General features: G+C 33.9%; 1 protein-coding gene and 1 long non-coding RNA gene across 16 annotated transcripts in view; one reads left to right on the forward strand and one right to left on the reverse strand.

Moving 5' to 3' along the window:
- lrrfip1a (leucine rich repeat (in FLII) interacting protein 1a) overlaps positions 1–18,110 on the forward strand; it is a 54,461-nt gene that overhangs the window by 16,806 nt on the left and 19,545 nt on the right. For 6 of the 15 annotated variants that reach the window (XM_056465277.1, XM_056465283.1, XM_056465279.1 and 3 more), the window contains exons 2-12: positions 1,051–1,137; positions 5,597–5,614; positions 5,769–5,825; positions 7,860–7,904; positions 8,180–8,230; positions 8,374–8,406; positions 8,738–8,797; positions 8,885–8,926; positions 9,122–9,181; positions 11,904–11,984; positions 13,528–13,598. In XM_056465277.1, coding sequence (XP_056321252.1) covers positions 1,051–1,137; positions 5,597–5,614; positions 5,769–5,825; positions 7,860–7,904; positions 8,180–8,230; positions 8,374–8,406; positions 8,738–8,797; positions 8,885–8,926; positions 9,122–9,181; positions 11,904–11,984; positions 13,528–13,598 — 605 coding nt within the window. Of the gene's footprint in view, positions 1–1,050; positions 1,138–3,450; positions 3,802–5,596; positions 5,615–5,768; positions 5,826–7,859; positions 7,905–8,179; positions 8,231–8,373; positions 8,407–8,737; positions 8,798–8,884; positions 8,927–9,121; positions 9,182–11,903; positions 11,985–13,527; positions 13,599–18,110 lie in introns of those variants that run through there. The other 9 variants (XM_056465288.1, XM_056465290.1, XM_056465278.1 and 6 more) reach the window with 8 other exon arrangements.
- On the reverse strand, positions 15,373–16,081 carry LOC130234941 (uncharacterized). Its single transcript, XR_008838345.1, has 3 exons — positions 15,948–16,081; positions 15,762–15,857; positions 15,373–15,588 (listed from the first exon to the last, which is right to left on the reverse strand). It is a non-coding gene; the product is annotated as an uncharacterized LOC130234941 (long non-coding RNA).

Genomic DNA, 18,110 nt, shown 5'->3' on the forward strand with positions numbered 1-18,110 from the left:
GACTTGTACATTAACATGGTCACACAGTTTCTTGTTTTCGTGTGTGTTAGATCCTAATATGTCTTACTTATCCTTCACTTATACCTTATCCTTCACTTGCAAAGCATATTAAACAAAGTTTCTAAAATTAAATGAAAAATTAGGCCTTCGCTTTCTGTTACAAGATGCAGTTAAAGCTGTGGAAATATTGATTTTGGCTATGTATTTCTTGAAAATCGTTGTTTGCAGAAGGACACAACTTTTGTGGTGAGAAACAGCTGCTTCCTGGAAGCTTAAGGTCTGTGTTCAGGATGGAAGGCCTCAGTCTGAGACGTTAAGACCTGACGTTTACCCAGGAACACATCATTTTAGATTTGACCACAAAACAGAGCTTGATTTTAAAGCTTTGCCTGTGTAGTTAGTCCCTCTCTAAGTAGTTTCACTATATTCAACCCTAATTAAAAAAAAAATCACATATATATGATTTTAATTCCATTCATTGTTACAGTCATAGTTCTGATGTAAAGAGTATTTGTAGTATATGATTGGGAGGAAAAGTTGGCTGGTTTTAGCTGCAGATATCTCTATAGGAGGAGGTCTGTGATGAAATACTGGAGTTTCTTTTTTCTAGTTGTTGCTCATTTTGTGGCGTCATCTGCAGGAAGGAAGTGTGCTCGTGCTCTCTCTCTCTCTCTTTCTCTCTCTCTCTCACTCACTCCTTCCCACTCATGCCTTACAGGGAGTCTTTTCCTTAAAAGGATTTTCAAAGCGTGGTAAACGAATGTCACAAATACACACACATGTACTCTTGTAAACAAACACATTCACAGCATGTGGAGTCTGAAGAGTATACAGTTACACTACATAAAACAGTATGACAGGGAGGTACATAAACATGTTGATGTATTTTTAATTCACATTAACCTACTGTAATTTGTTTTTTCATCTTACAGTAAAGACTTTTTTGTATGTTGATTCCACTTTTTTATTTTACATAGCTTGTGATCTCATGGTTATGTTTAATGACTTTATCTCTCTCTCTGTCTCTGTTTGTCCACTCGCCCCCTGCAGGCTGAAGCCCGTTTGGCAGCGAAGAGAGCGGCCCGTGCAGAAGCTCGTGAGATCAGGATGAAAGAACTGGAGCGACAGCAGAAAGAGGTGAAGAAACATCACTGTGATATAAAACAGAATGTAGTTCTTAGTTCTGTTTTAGTAATTTTTTTTCTATTCAGGCAGTGTGCTATTGAAGTACCTAATGCATAACAAAACAAATCAACATCTCAAATGCCGTCTAAAATTATGTTTGAAATGTTTGTGTTTTTAACCCAAATCATGATACATCTGATACCATATCAAAATACAGCTGTGAAAAAAATAAGGGACCACTTGGACACTTCTTATTTTATCTGCATTTACAAGTTTCAATTATGTGCTTCGGTACAGTTTTTTTGCTGTTGTTCTGCCAGTTGATGTTGGCATTTCTTAAAAATGTTGTCATTTTTAAAATATAATGACAGTTGGTCAACAAAAAAGATGTTATTTTTTTCAGACATGTTCATGATCATTTTAGACAGCCTGGTCTATTTAACTTGAGAGTTAAGAGATCAATATTTGGTTTCAAACAAAAACATTTTGTATTTTTCAACAATTGTAATTTTGTTGGTAAATGCTCTAAAGGACAGTTTTATTATTATAATTAATATTATTTGAAATTAGGAACACGTTATCATCATAATGGTTTACAATTTTAATCAAACACACCTACCAAATCGAGTACATTCAGAGGAACAGATGTACAAAATGGTTTTCTTAAATTTTCTTTAGCTGTTTGTAAAAAAAATTTATAAAATGCTCAGCAAATCTTCTGCTTAAATGTGCTGTTTCAGTATATCGATGTTATTAGATGCCCACCAGTAACCATGATATGCCCCGTAAGATTGAAATTTGAAAATTCTCTCCTTTGGGGACAGTAGATGCGTCTACTAGGATCATAATAGCCACACTTACCATCAGGAGTCAAAGGTTAAGCCCTGAACGCAACGGACAAAGTAAATAACCTGCATTACATAATGCTTTGAAAATGTGTCATAATGTGTTTAAAAAGGGTTTTAAAATCATATTGGTATTTTGCAAAATGGTTCCAAATATTAATCAAGTCTTAACCTCAGAATATTTTGAATATTTAGGTGTTTTTCTTTTGAATTGCCAGTAGAAAAGTCCTTCTTTATTCATAAATTGAGTCTTTCTCATGGTCTTGTTGACTTGCTCCAGTACAACACTGTCAGCCAATTATGTTCAATTTGTTTAATCTTCATCATGATTGTGGGCTTTGTGTTGTGAATGACATGTTTTGGCTGGGTTACGGGGATCAGGGTTAGTTAATCACCCATGGGTCAGGACCTGTTTGAACTAATGCTCACAAAAATGACAGGTTACATCACAAACAATTTGGCAAATTTACAAAAAAGCCTTATTTAAAAAAAAAATCTAAGCAAAAAAATATAAACCTAAAAACTTTCCTCAGGTACATTTACAGCAAACCTTTTGGTTTAAACAAAAAAAGGAGGAGCTGGAAAAACCTTTGCAGCTATATACTAAAATGAATATCCAAATTATGTGAGAAATATGCACTTTCCTCATAACAAAATAAAAACATCTAAAATGACTGTGGTGAGAAAATAGCCGTAAAAAGCCTGTCTGGGATACTTTTTGAAAATATCAAAAACTTTCATTTTGAAACTGTTTTTATAAAAAGTAAACATAACTTAATAACGAACATTTGATTGAGTTCTCTGTAGCACTTTACAAACCTCACAGGGAAATCTCACGTGAGGGTTCTTCTGATATCAGTCTTGTATCTGTCCATTGTATTAAATAGTTTGTCTGAGGAGTTAGTTTAAATCGCATTAACACTCGAGAGAAAAACTAGGACTTTTTGCTTATTGTGTTATAGTACCAAGAAGTGTTACTCAGATTCTGTACTTTACCCGTAATGCTTGTATAATAATTTAGGACATTCTCAATTACCTGTTGCAGTTGTTACTGTTAATCTTTACAAACACACTTTTAACAATTTGTTTTGTCTATAATTACTATAATAGAACATTTCTTGAACCCTTGTCATTGTATATAGCTGGATTTTATGAAGGAACAGTTTTAGTAACATAAATGCACCTGAATTGTAGAATATTCTAGACTTTGTAAATTATTGTAATTAAATGTTAATGAATTAAATGTTTCTTCAAAGATGAGTAGAAAACCAGAACTTCACACATCTGTTTCTGTTTCTCTACCTTAACCAAAAAAAAAAAAAAAAGGTTATGTAATGAAGATAAACACAAGCTTCAAACATACCCTGATCACACATGAAGGCTTAGCTAGCATTCAGAGCTAAGCCCAGTCTGATCAGGAGGTGTGTGAGAATGTTAAGGGTGTGTGTTTTGTGGCTTTAAAACTCCAGCCAAGTCTTAAAGTAGATTATGGGCTTTCAGCTCCGTACCTGCAGCCAGTTAACAGACTCACTTCCCATTCACTAACTGGATATAATCATTGCGGTGATCACACATGATCACTTGAACAAGCTGAGATATTGAGGGATTGAATGTGGACTTTTTGAAGATGGACTTCCAGCGCAAACAGGCTACAGAGGTTGAATTTTTAATGACATACTCTATGTTTGGGATCATAGAGAGTCTCTGTCTCCCTCAGTGTTGAGGTAGATGGAGATACTGTGAGACCAGCAGGACGGCTTGCAAAAGACTACTGCGTAGAGGGGCTAGAGAAGTGATCAATAAACAGCCCCAGACCCCTCTTCTGAGGAAGGTGAGCTCGAGATTTCTAGTTTAGCTTACTGGAAGAATAAGAAATGAAAGGCTTAATGTGTTGATAAAGACTAGGCATGGGCCGGTATAAGATTCTGACGGTATGATAACCTTGGATATAAATATCACGGTTTCACAGTACTGTGATTACTGCTCTAAAATATATTCTTTTTAACTGTCTGGGTAAAAAACAAAAACTTTTTTTTCCCTTTTTAAACACAGTATATTTTATTTTGAGAAACATTTAAAATATTTTGCAACAGTAAACAAGTCAGGCTACAAAAGTTTTGATATCTTCATTTATTTCAAAATTATATATATATATATATATATATTTTACAATTTAAAAGGCATCTTTGCATATCTTTTCTGCTGGAGATTCTGTTGAAAAAAAAAAAAAAAAGGAAATAAAAAAATTGTACGCACACCTTAGGAACAGTATTGCAGACAATTTTGACGATTTTAAAATCTTGACTTTTCCAAACCGCAGTAAACCTTGAAAACGGTTGTTGTCCTATGCCTAATAAAGACAAGTATCTGACTTATTATTGATGCATGTAGTGCATTATACTAGTTTAACCCCATGACCTGTTGACTTTATGAGAAGTGAAACTGTTTTTCAAATTGTTGTATAGATGCAGTGGCTAGTTCTATGTGTTTGGTCACATGGATTAGTTTTTGTTGTGCAGGATGAAGCTTGTGTGCCAAAAACTTTTTTTTTAAAGTATTAATTTGCACCTTTGGAGTAAACGGTCATCTTAAACTTTTTTCTCTGTCCATACACTTGAAAACTAAAAAGATTTTCAGATTCCTTGAGTAGTTCTCTGAGAGTTTTGCAGAAACAAAGGAGGATTGACGATAAAATGCCTAATTTGCTAAGTAAGGTGTTAGAGATTTCTAAAAGGAAGAGATTTGTGTAGGTATTTTTGGATGAATAAACAAATGTACATTGGGAAACCAGTTGGGTGACATTTCAATAAGCGAGAAAGAAAGTGCGCACAAGTGCATGCACTGCATTGCATATAATAATCAGATTAAAGCTCTTGATAAAAGCAATTTGATCATAAACTGTTTATTAAATGCATTATCCTATGCTATTTCAAATCTTTTCAACTGTTTGGTTGTGTCTAAACCTGGAGGCAGGTGAGTCTGGTGAGCAGACCGTGCTATTAGTTTAGTTTTTATATTTTCAGCTTCTCTCTTGATTTTATTTTTATTTGTGAATAAGTGATGGCCAGAAACAAATGTGAAGCTGTTCGTGTAAAATGCACTGCTGTTGTACTAGTGCTTTTCAGTAAATTAGCCACTATTGAATTAAATTAAACCTTTAAATAACAACAAAAATCTTATTACCCTTATCCCAGAACACATGGTTCTATTTAACTCACCGATGTATATGTCATTTGGTCTTATCTGAACAGTTCAGTGGCATAGTTCAGAAGCCTTTGTGCAGTGTGATTTTCAAATTATTGAATGAAAATGCTTTATCTCATCTGAGATGACATTGAATTTGCTGCCAATCGATCTTTGTGGAATTTGTGTATTCTTTGAGGCCAGTATGAGAACTGGTGTTGTTTGCCCTACTGTATATGTAAGTCTACCTGTGAGGCCTGGTAACATGACACTGGCCTTAACAGATCTCTTAATCTTTAACAGCTTTCCCTTTTCATTCATCTGCCTTTGTGTACACAGTCTTCCACTTAGTAACTTCTCTGCCATGCCAAATAATCAATATCTTTTCTTTTTCCACATTTCTCTTTCCTCTGCTTCTCTTTTGCTGGGCCCCTGTGATGTAGATTTATCAGGTGCAGAAGGTAGGATATATGATCCTGTAGGTCTACCGCACAATGTTTCATTCATTTTCTGCTGTTGTTGTTGCTTATTTAACTCTTTCTCGTTCTTGTTACCTGAGCCTCTCTTATATATTTGTTCTCTCTCCTGGTTTCTGCTGCATTTTCTTCTTTTTAGAAATACTATGGCCTGGATAACCTGGACAACAAATGGGGGGACATTGAGCAGTGGATGGTACATTCACTGTTAAGATTTTGTGCACGTTCCAAGCTGCTGTTTTTTTATTAGCATGTCCCTTTTACATCATTTCTTGTGAGACGTTAATTTTTTTATCTGTTAATAATCTGGAGAATTAAGATGTTGCATATCAGCACATGTTTGCATTTCTCAACATAATGCAAAACTAGGTTAAAGGTGCAGTAGGTGAATTGCCATTTTTTTGTTGTGCTGGTTGAAAGTATCTTCACATTCCAATAGTAATGATTAAAGTAAATGATCTGAATGTATTTATATGTATATTTATATTCTGGGTAAGGCATAAGACAAAAATATTTAATCCAATTAAATATTGTCAGGCCGATAACTCCCATAATTCTGATAAGTAGCTCAAAATGTACATTTGTACATCTGTGTACCCGTTCAGTCAGATCGACCGTTTGCACATGCGCCATGCGTTCATGTGCACATGAGACATTCACAGCTGTAAAATCAAATGCTGATTCAAAACTTAGAATCCTAAATCAGTATTAGAGTTACTTTTACATGCTGGAGGAAGGCTGACACCATGGCTGAAGGATTTCTTTTAGACAGGTAATGTTATGTTTTAAAAGTGTTTTTAGTCACGCAAAGCTGACGTAGATGTTGTTGTCTAACTATATGCACAGAAGTGTTGTTCAACCACCGACATCTTCTGGCAAAAGATTGATGTGACTATTTTCAATTTCATAAGGTACCTTTTACAGCATCGATAATGTAGATTTTTATTTAGTTTAACAACAAAACAAAAGTAAACCGCACTATTCCGCCTAGCCTGCTTTACTGTGGTGAAGTTGGTTTAATATTCACATTGATTAATTTTTGAACAATGACAGCCTGTGACGCGCTCCCTATATTGTTTACCATGCTACTTTGAATATTCGCTTTGAAATAGCATGTAAGTATGGCTTAGTAATAAGTGTAATTACATGCCGGCCAACCACTAAACATAAAGTAGTCGCTTTGGGACAGCATGTGAGACCAGCGATCCTTGCATGCATGAGATATTACACATTATGACAAGTTTTGCTTGCTACACAATTAAAAAGGCGCTAGATATACTACAGTTTTTCTTTGGGAGTTGTATTATAAAGGACTATAAAATTTTCTAACTGACGAATGACATGAACTAGTGGGTTGTCTACTGTTATCTTTAAGATACTCGTTCAAATTTCAGGAGGTGTGGCTTTGGACGGCAGGGGAGGGACTGTGTTTCAAAGATATTATGCTAGCCAGCTAGCATTTTGGCAGATCACCTACTGCACCCTTAATACTGCTACATTGTCAACAAGTAAAATAAGCCTGTCATATTTAAAGTACACTATTATTTGTCACTTATATTATTTTGGAGTCTGCAAAATTTTATAAGTTTTTTTTTTATTCTCACCAAGGCATTTATTTGATAAAAAATACTTTGATAAAAAGGACAATGGAAAACTCTGCATTATTACTCTAGTCATCGCCCAAGCCTTCAAAAATAATTTGATATGCTCAGATATAATTTCTTATCTTTCAGTGTTGAAATTTGTGTTGTGCAGCTTAATTCTTTGATGTACGAAAAGGTGAAAAGCAACATTTATTTAAAGAGGAAAATAATTTCTATAACCAAAATTTCTTCCATTTTGGGTCAAGTTAATGAATCTTTGCTGAATAGAAGTATTCATTTTTTACATGTACAGTAAGTGAAGAGGGTTTTGATGACTAAATTTGTCACACTGAAACCTCAAATACACAGACATTTTTACTTCCGGTTTAATAGCGTTGTGTTTACAGTTTATGGTTTAACTGTTTGCTCTTGCATCAGTCAATACATATTTGCATGAAATCTTTTGCATACGATTGCTCAACCTTGCTTGCTGTTTGTTATGGGCCTGTCTCTTTTGCCAACTAAGACCTACCTATTACCAATTCTTCTCTTCTCTTCTCTTCTCTTCTCTTCTCTTCTCTTCTCTTCTCTTCTCTTCTCTTCTCTTCTCTTCTCTTCTCTTCTCTTCTCTTCTCTTCTCTTCTCAGGAAGACAGTGAGCGATATACACGTGTCTCACGGAGACATGCATCGGTTTGTATCTCTTGTCTTTTCTCTCTGTCTGTCCTGCTCAACCCTTTTATCAAAACCATTCAAGCAAACCATTTCACACAAAGTTTGTCTTTGCCCCCCCCCCCCCCCCCCCCCCAAAAAAAAAAGACGGTTACATGGAGATGTTAGACTTATATTTTGGGACTCATTGTGCATATTAATTTGGTGCATATGTGCACAGTGGTGAATATGTAATAGTTTAAGTCTTTGCTAACTGTATTGCTCTATTTGATTTGACCTTTTCTCTATTCATCAAGGTGTCAGATGATGAAGAACGGATGTCAGTGGGGAGCAGAAGCAACGTACGGGTCAGTATCAGTGTGACTGTATAGTTGATCTTCTGTGCTGTGGTTCAGAGTCTGGTTTTGGTGTGTGCGTGTGAGTGTTTTGGTGATTGTCAGACAATCCAAACTGTTCTTTATACTGATGGAAATTTTATTTGTCTGGGCAGTTGGATTTGGATGCGACTGGTGCTTACGGCGCGGTAAGAATTTGAGGGTGGGAAATGTTTCTTCAGGCATGGTTGTCATTACTTCCAGGTTCCTGTTGTGAGATGAACACATAACTGAGTTCACAAGACTTTGTGTTTTTGCACTGTGGTGTGTTACAACCAAGTATAGCTAATACCCAATGGTCCTTTCGTGGTGTTTTGAAGTGTTTCAACAAATGAAAGGTGATCTGTTGTCTGGGTTTTAACAGACACATCTATATTGTGTCTGGATCTTTATATGCATGTCGTGATATACACAAATCATGAAGAATTGAGCCCGTCATTTCTGCAGTTTTATTCTTACATCCTTGTCCGGCTTTCTCAGGCGTCCTCTTCTTACTCTCATAAGAAGTCCAAGAAAAAGAAGAAACATTCTTCTAAAACCGTATGTTCACATCACTTATGCTCTATACTTGTGTGTTCTGTAACGAAAAGTTATAACATCAATCATGAAGTGTTGTTTTTCCTGCAGAGCAATGGCTATGATGATGATCTCAGCACATTGTCTAGTCGGGTTAGTGGATTAAATAATCGTGTGATGATGGGGTTTGAGTGTTTACTAGCTCAACTCTAATAACATCCAGGAGGCTGTGTTGTTTTATTTAGAGATTCCCAGTGATCATGATGCAGCAGTGTGACTAACAGTGGTGTGATGTGGTAAAGATTGTTTTGTTTTTTCTGGCTGTAAACTTGTGTATTTTGTGCTCAGAGCTCCAGACTAAGCGATGAGAGCAAAAGGTCTCGCTCCTCTAGACTTGATCTGCAGTCGGTGGGTCTCAGTCCTGCATCTCTGTAACCTCCTCAACCTCTGACCTTGACTTTGCGATTAACATGAAATATATATATAACACATGAGTGGATCATTTCCAATGTCTGTAAGAAAGCATGATGGGTGTGTTTGGTATTTAGTTTTCCTTTGGAATACGCTTATTTCACGCGGCTGCCATTTTAAAACACAAACGCGAGGCTGCGGTGGGACAACATACGGTGTACTACAAACCTCCAGCTGTTGCCGTGATTTCAAAATTCAGATATGGTGTAAACATCACTTTAATATCATCCAGTTCAGTTTAATTTAAACAATTAAAAGCATTTTAGGCATCAAACAACATCACAATCTCTTTAAGGGTAACACGCTTGAGTGTCCTCCTAGGTTTCAGTTCATGGCAGCAGGTAAACACAGTGGGGACGCTTCCCTGCTTCAGCCTATGTAAGCTGGTGAAACAATGCAGTCCTCTGTAGCACACCCTCGTATTGTTTGTAATAGTGTTGTCCTGGTACTGTAGTTTTAAAAACGTCCATTTGCTGCTAACATTTAAGCGCCGCTGAGCGCGTTCATAAACAGCGCTGATTTGCCATAGTATTCACCAGTGCTCAACAGAAATGACTGTGATTGGCCATGAAGGCCATCAGTTCACCGCTCTTCACTGATTGCAAACACAGATACATGGACATTGGAGCATAAAGCCATGAAGATCAGTCAGTTCATCAGCGGATCCATCAGCTCGTCTGTGTTTGTGCTCGGTAAACATCGGTGAAGTGTGGTGGACTGATGACCTTCACGGCCAATCAGTCATTTCTGTTGCGTGCGTGAACACAATAGCACATCAGCGCTGTTTAAGAACGCCATCAACAGTGCTTAAATGTTAACTTTAAATTTCAGTACCGAAATTTTATATCGTGACAGTTCATTAACTTGAGTTTGATCAATGGCATCTAAAATGTGTGTTTGGGTAAGAAAACATTAGCTAACTAGTGCCATTTCCCTTAACCTAGCTGAAAATAAGGTCCAATATCCCAAATTATTTTCCATTCCATTTACTTCCCATTCAGAACGAACCTTTGGGTCACTTGGAAGGCGGTGAAATTATAGATTTGGGTCACTTTCTTTTCTCTTATAAGATATACTATCAGGTACACTACATTCCTGTGTGACTCAGGCGATACTTCCGGGCTTCTTCCCACCACAGTCTCGATTTCGCTGTTTAAAATGGCAGCCGTGTGAAATCAGTCTATTACTGCTGGTAATTTATATTATAGTTTTTATTTTCACTTTATTGTGATTTAATTTATTATTAAATTGTTTAAAATATATTCATTTTTTAAATATGCATTGGTTTACACTAATAAATCATTGGTTGAGATGAAAATTTCAAGTAACACAATTTTGTTTTTTTTTTACTTTGTTGCTTGAGCTTTGAGCTACTTTAAAAAATAACAGATATAGCATGTCTAGGTTTAGGTGTGATTCTAACACATTATGCATGCTAGCAGATTGTAATTGGTTTTGTGTTTAAAATTTTGCCCTAGGTTAATCTTCTTCTTCTTTTTAAAGTTTATCACAAAAAGCGGTTTACAGCAACCTTCTCAAATAAATGACCAAATTGCACAGTCTAGGCCTGTCGTAATTATTGATTAATTATCTGATATTGGTTATTTGGTCAAATTGTAATATATATGTATCTTTCATATATCATATCATGTCATATCACCCTATATCATATATCATATTGTAACATTATATCATATTTCATAGCATATCATATATCATAAATCAAATATTTTATCATATCCATACGTATTGTGTATTGTATCGTATGAAGATAAATATTTACATCTTAAAATATTGTCACAATTACACAAATGTAATTTTGTTTCTAAGAAAAATACATTTAAAAAAATTATATATATATATATATATATATATATATATATAGATAGATAGATAGATAGATAGATAGATAGATAGATAGATAGATAGATAGATAGATAGATAGATAGATAGATAGATAGATAGATAGATATATATATATATATATATATATATATATATATATATATATATATATATATATATATATATATATATATATAGATATATATATAGATATAGATATAGATATAGATATAGATATATATATATATATATAGATATATATATATAGAGATATATATATATATATATATATATATATATATATATATATATATATATAGAGATATATATATATATATATATATATATATATATATATATATATATATATATATATAGAGATATATATATATATATAGAGATATATATATATATATATATATATATATATATATATATATATATATATATATATATATATAGATATATATATATAGATATAGATATAGATAGATATATAAATTAGTATTTTTAATCTTCACATTTAATCATCAGCACAAAATTAAGCATTTAGACAGGCTCACTGTTTGAACAATGTCAAATGTATAAACACTTAATCATAAATTCAATAATTATTACATTAACCATTGTTCACGTTGTCTCGGGTCAACATTTTGAAGTAATATATGACCTTATCTGGCATTATACTCTTGCATTGTGTTGTTGTTGTGTGGTAAAACATTTCTCTCCATAACTCTCCATCACTCACATTTCTCAAACGCCTGTCTCCATCAGTTCATCACTGCTCATTCTTTCACATTTCCCATTATTTTAGAGTGCCTACTATTCTTCAGAGTTGTACAGCAGCAGTAATTACTCCTCTAAACATCAAGTTCCTTCCTACAATGGCTACCAGGTCTGTCTTCCTCATTGTCTCACTCCATCTCAATAAATCTCTGTTCAGCCTTCAAATCCCCCCTTTTCTCCTCTATCTAAATCTGTACATTATCGATTGTCCTCCTTTGTCATTGCCACCCTCTGTATATTTTTGATCCGCAAATTTGAATTGAAATGTTCGTCTCTTCTGTCTGTTTAGCTGTCTTTGCTGCACAGCAGGAAGCACAGGGTTTGTGCTGCTCCCTATTTTACCTTCTGCCCCACAGCACTTCCTGTTCAATAATGCGTGCCACTCTACACACGTTTAGATACTTTCACTTTCTTATCCACAGTGGCTCATCTGGTCTTACTAGATCTCAAACCCACAGCCCGCTCAGACACCCATGGACTGCAATAATTACTTGTGCTTAACCTAACTTCAAGTCAGACTTTAAAGATGAAGTGTGTGATTGTTCCGGCTTTGAGTCTCTATGATCATATCATAATTGTTTTAGCGATGTCACTCTTTTTCACAACAAACCCAAACATGCCTGCATGTTTAAGTCTGTTAATATGCGATTAGAAACTCTTATAATTCCAGTTATAAAAGGCAACAGTGTATGTAAATATAATAATAATAATAATAATAATACAATTATATACAGATTTTATACAGATATACAGATTTTTTCAACACATTTCTAAACATAATAAATTTAATAACTCATTTCTAATAACTGATTTATTTTATCTTTGCCATGATGACAGTAAATAATATTTGACTAGATATTTTTCAAGACACTTCTATATAGCTTGAAAGTGACATTTAAAGGCTCAACTAGGTTAATTAGGTTAACTAGGCAGGTTAGGGTAATTAGGCAAGTTATTGTATAACGATGGTTTGATTTGTAGACTATCGGAAAAAAATAGCTTAAAGGGGCTAATAATATTGACCTTGAATGGTTTTTAAAAAATTAAAAACTGCTTTTATTTTAGCCAAAATAAAACTTTCTCCAGGACAAAAAATATTATCAGACATACTGTGAAAATTTCCTTGCTGTGTTCAACATCATTTAGGCAATATTTAAAAAAGCAACAAAAAAAAATTCAAAGGGGGTGAAATATATAATATGTGAAGTAAGCGATTATAAACATAGGAGGCTGAGAAAAAAGTATTTAAGATGGCACCTAGAGGTTTTCGCACCTGAACTCTTTATATTTCGTTAAGTAATATCACGTAAGCAGAAGTGTCTTTTTCTCAAATTTAAGATTGTAAATATTTAGTGCTGGGAAACACCCACACACTCAAATTACTTGATTTTAACAAATATTCATATTAGCATATTTAGAAAAAATAAACTCTTCATCTTTAATAGCTTGTTATAGATACTTCCTCTCCAGACGGACAGCTATAAGATGTGATGGAGTCATCTGAGTGTGATGAAAGGCAGCTGTATTGATGCACTAAAGGAGAAGTGAGACTGTGGAGAGTGTTTGTGTGCATGCTCGCTTGCAGAGCGCGGTTATGGGTCAGACCTCGATGTGTGATATTAATGTCGTTTCTGTTGTGTGTCCATCATCAGGGCTCTATTTACGAAGATAGTCTCTACGGTGGCTCTCGACGCTCCAGTGCTCGTGCTGTAAGAATGACAGGGCTAAACTTAAATGTGCATGAAATTTATGGCCTGTTTCTGAGGATTCTGTTTCATAACCATTAACAAGTGTGAGATTTTTATTATTAATTTCTGTTGATGCAATTCAAGAATCATGAACATACACAGTTTTTGACTCTCTGATGAGTTGTGGAAAATACATAAAAATAACCAGCTGTTTTCTGGTCCTGCACAGACTCTGTTATGGCAGGTTCTCCTCTATATCTTCATTTAGCAGTCATATTTATATGAGTAAATCGGCATTACTTTGAGCATAATTCCGCTGTGAATCAAAACCATGATCTCAATGTTGCAATCTCCATGTTCTTGAGTTTCACAAAACACTCTAACCTATAGTCTCGCAAATTAATAAATGCATGTTGTCTTATAATCATGAGCATTTGTAAAGTACTTTTGGATAGAACTAAGCATGGGCCAGTATTCTGACGGTATCCTCCTACACTGTAATCCCGAATAAGTTGACAAAACTCAAAAAATTTGAGGTAATCAGTTACGTCAAATTTTTTAAGTTATGAAATTTTCTATTTTAAGTAAACAGAAACATCAAGTTTTGAGTTTGTTGTACTCATGCAAGACACTTCTCCTAACTTAAAATACCCAAGTTACTCAGCTCATACATTTTAATAGCAATTAACTTAATTGTTTTAATTTCTCCAAACTTTAAATCCTCAAGTCACCTAGCTCATACATTTTAATAGTAATTAATCTAATTGTTTTAATTTCCTTCAACTTTAAATACTCAAGTCACCCAGCTCATACATTTTGATAGCATTTTTATTAAATTAACTTCTCCATCTCAGTTTCACAAATGAAATTAGCCATAATTTTAATCTTTAAACCCCATAAATCTATCAAAATACATCTGTAATTTTAAACTCACAGACAATACCATTTTAGACATTTATTTTTAAAGAAAAAATGTCAAACAGTACAAATGTGCCTCCTGTGCAATTACAAATGTCATGAAACAATAAAAACAGTTAGACATTAGGAGATTTAAAATAAACACTATTCTGAAATTAATAAGAATTTCCCAAAATGCAAATATATCAAACAAGAGCTTCAAGAAAAAAAAAACACTATAAGTTTGACAAAATTTAAATAATAAGATTAATAAGAACTACAAAACTTAGTCTTAAAGCATTCGTTAATAAAGAATAAGTGCATATTCTGTGAAGTGACTCTTGTTTAGAAGAAAAAAAGTCATTGGCACAGTAACTATCAAATGTTTTATATATATATATATATATATATATATATATATATAAATATATATATATATATATATATATATATATATATATATATATATATATATATATATAAATAAATATAAATATTCAGTCTTGGTTGAACTATGATTCTGTCATTTACTCTAACTTATTCCACACCTGTTTGAGTTTCTATCTTCTGTTAAACACTTAAAAGGTTATTTTTGACAAAAAAGCTGAAACCTGGAACCACTGATTTCCACAGTATTTGTTTTCCTATTAGAAAGTCAATGCCTCAAAATAACTTTTGTGTTCAACAGAAGCAAGAAATTCAAACAGGTTTGGAACAAGTGAAGAGTAAGTAAATGACAGAATTTTACGTTTTGGACAATCTATCCCTATATATATATATATAATAAAATGCACCATTACCAATTAAAGGTTCACACATGTTTTGAAGTTACTACCCCAGTGACAGTCTTTATTGAGTACAAAAAAGGCTCTACATCAACTCATTCGTTAAGGATTCTATGCTAATCGACTTTCTATTTTCTATCATCCATGCCAAGCGAAACTTTTTGTACAAGTTCAAAGTCCTTTACTATATACTGAGTGAAGAGCATACATTAATTCAAACAAGACAAAAAAGGTCTGGAAGTGTGCTGTGGGTGGTGTCCAATTCATTCTTCAGGACAGCAGAGACCCTCAGTGACTGCAGGGCCAATAAAGCATCTTCAGTCAGCGCTTCAGGATTATTAATCTAAAATATAATTCAAGGATATTAATGTTAGGACAATATCAATATGACTGAGCCAATTTTACATGATTCATCAACAAGTCATGATTACAAATATGTTAAGTAAAAGTTGCTCCTCAACTTTCATTTTTTCAATAGAACATGCCTAATTGTGAAAAGAATGAATGAAGTCTTACCAGGGTGGTCCTAAAGAATCCCCAGTCACGCTCACGCAGCAAGACCAAAAGACCTCTGATAACAGTAGTCCATCATGAACTGACATCATGCAGTTCCTGCAAAGACAAAAATTAAGAAAAAAAAAATCTAAATAAAATATATATTCATATTTTAATTAATACTTTAATGCATGACCCTAAACATACCTGCTCATCATAAACCTTCAAAAGATTAGCCAGGGTATCTGCTGTCTTGTCAGTTTTGGATGCTGTTTGCCTTAAAATTGTCATCAAATGAAATAGGTGGTGGTGCGGTTGTCCAAAGAATTTGTGGGGAAAATTCTCATTTGAAACATGTTGGTACTCTGCAGCTAAAAAAAACAAGAGAAAATTTCATAAAACAAACCCACACTACAAAATATATAATGCTAGAAAAAATATATTAATATTATTATTATGTTTCATTTACTTATTTATTTTTTTACCTCAGATGAAAATCAGGTGTTGATCAGATGTTGATATCAGGATCTTCATATTGTAAACTGAACTCAAGGTCTAGCTGAAGTTTCACTTTCCTTGCTGCAAAAGTATCATTGCAAATACACTGTAATATTTATTTAACTGGATATGCCAGGCATAGTAGTACAAAATGAATATTTTACCCACCTTTTACATGCCTCCATATAAGAATCTTTCTGTAGTCAGCAACAACCGACCTTCAATTCTGTATGTACACAAAGTCACAGTGTCATTCAGCTGAGAGTGGAAGTAGTACAATTGCATGATGTCTAACGTCAACCCCCAAAACGGTTAGCAATAGAGCTGATCATCATGTTAGTTGCTTTGATTCGATGAACACGGATTTGACTTAAACAGTATTGAAATTTTGAAAACTGAATAGAACGACAAATAAATTTAAGGCCTGTTTTTAAAAGCTAGAAATAACAAAACTTACCTTATTGTCTAATGATGTAAAAATATATAGCCTAAAAATATATATATATTTAAGATACAAATATATTTTAAGCTGCAAAATTTGCACATCAGAAAAACTATTTCTTATTTACCACGTCTGGATGATTAGAATATTTGTTTTGTTATTATTTTATTTATTAATTTTAATTACTTTGTATTACTGTGTTATAGATAGGCATACTTTGTTTTTAGGCTATATATATTCTCTCCAGAGTAAATATTTAAAAAAAATAGATTGGAAAAAAAACGTTTACCATACCTTTAACATATGTTTGACTTAAATGACATTTAAAATCATTTAACTGATCGCATTGATCAGGTAATCATTGATATGCAGAGATGTCTTCTCGATCGCAGGGAAATAATCAGTGCTGATCAGTACTGGTGATTGAGGTAAAGTTAGTTTTATATTTACACATTCAGACTATCTCCTTAATAATATAATATAATTTCAGAAAAGTAGTTTTTGCATATTCTAAACCGTAAAATCATATTAGCAGCCAATGACTTTCAAAGTACAACATTGTTCAGTCAAAAAAAATTGTGCATTAAGTGTAACGTTAATGTTGTTTTCACGTCATACTTGTATATGATTTCAGACCGAATACACATGGTAGTACCATGGTAAACGACATATGGAGAGAGTCACAAGTTGTTACTGGACGAATGTATGAATATAAAACCAACTTTACCTCAATGTGCTAGTGTGAGATGAAGCTCTGCTCTGTACCTGCTCAGGTGAGGAGCACAGCTTAAATGTTCTCCGTTAGGCTCTCGTGTATGGATCAGCATGCAACAAGCTGTGTGTGACAGACAGCTACGTTTTGAGGCTAAGTTTTTGCCCGTCATCAGAAAATACCGTTCAGTATTTAGGCGGAGATTATTTGAGTTATGATTATGCGCCTTTCGTTTCCGTAGTGCCTACAGATCGCGAAGATAATACCACATTCACAGTCTGGACAGAGTTCAGCGCAGCGCCATGACGTGCGGTTGTGTGAGCGCGCGTCACCATGACAACCTAAACGCATGCTCGCGCCAAGTTTTAAAAATATGTTAAAAATTGAATCTGCCGATTTCAACTGTTTTTGTCCTTATAACACTGTTAAAATTCATAGTTAACACATTACAACTAACGCTAACGTTGCACTGATTCAATTTTTTTTAAAACAGTAATGTTAACGTTAGTTAGCAACAAGTGGGGCTAAACACGTTTTCTGTAATGCACGACATGTAAACGCATTCAGACAAACTCTACATTACATTGAACTGTTACTGTGATTATATTGATTAAAACATAAATTTAATATTTCTTGGATTTGTAAATAGTTTACTTACTGTAGCGTGAAGCGAGGCCGATCCGCCATCTTGAAAAAACGAATGAAGCACGAGAACGTA

Source organism: Danio aesculapii, chromosome 9 (assembly GCF_903798145.1).
Source record: "Danio aesculapii chromosome 9, fDanAes4.1, whole genome shotgun sequence".
Taxonomy (NCBI): domain Eukaryota; kingdom Metazoa; phylum Chordata; class Actinopteri; order Cypriniformes; family Danionidae; genus Danio; species Danio aesculapii.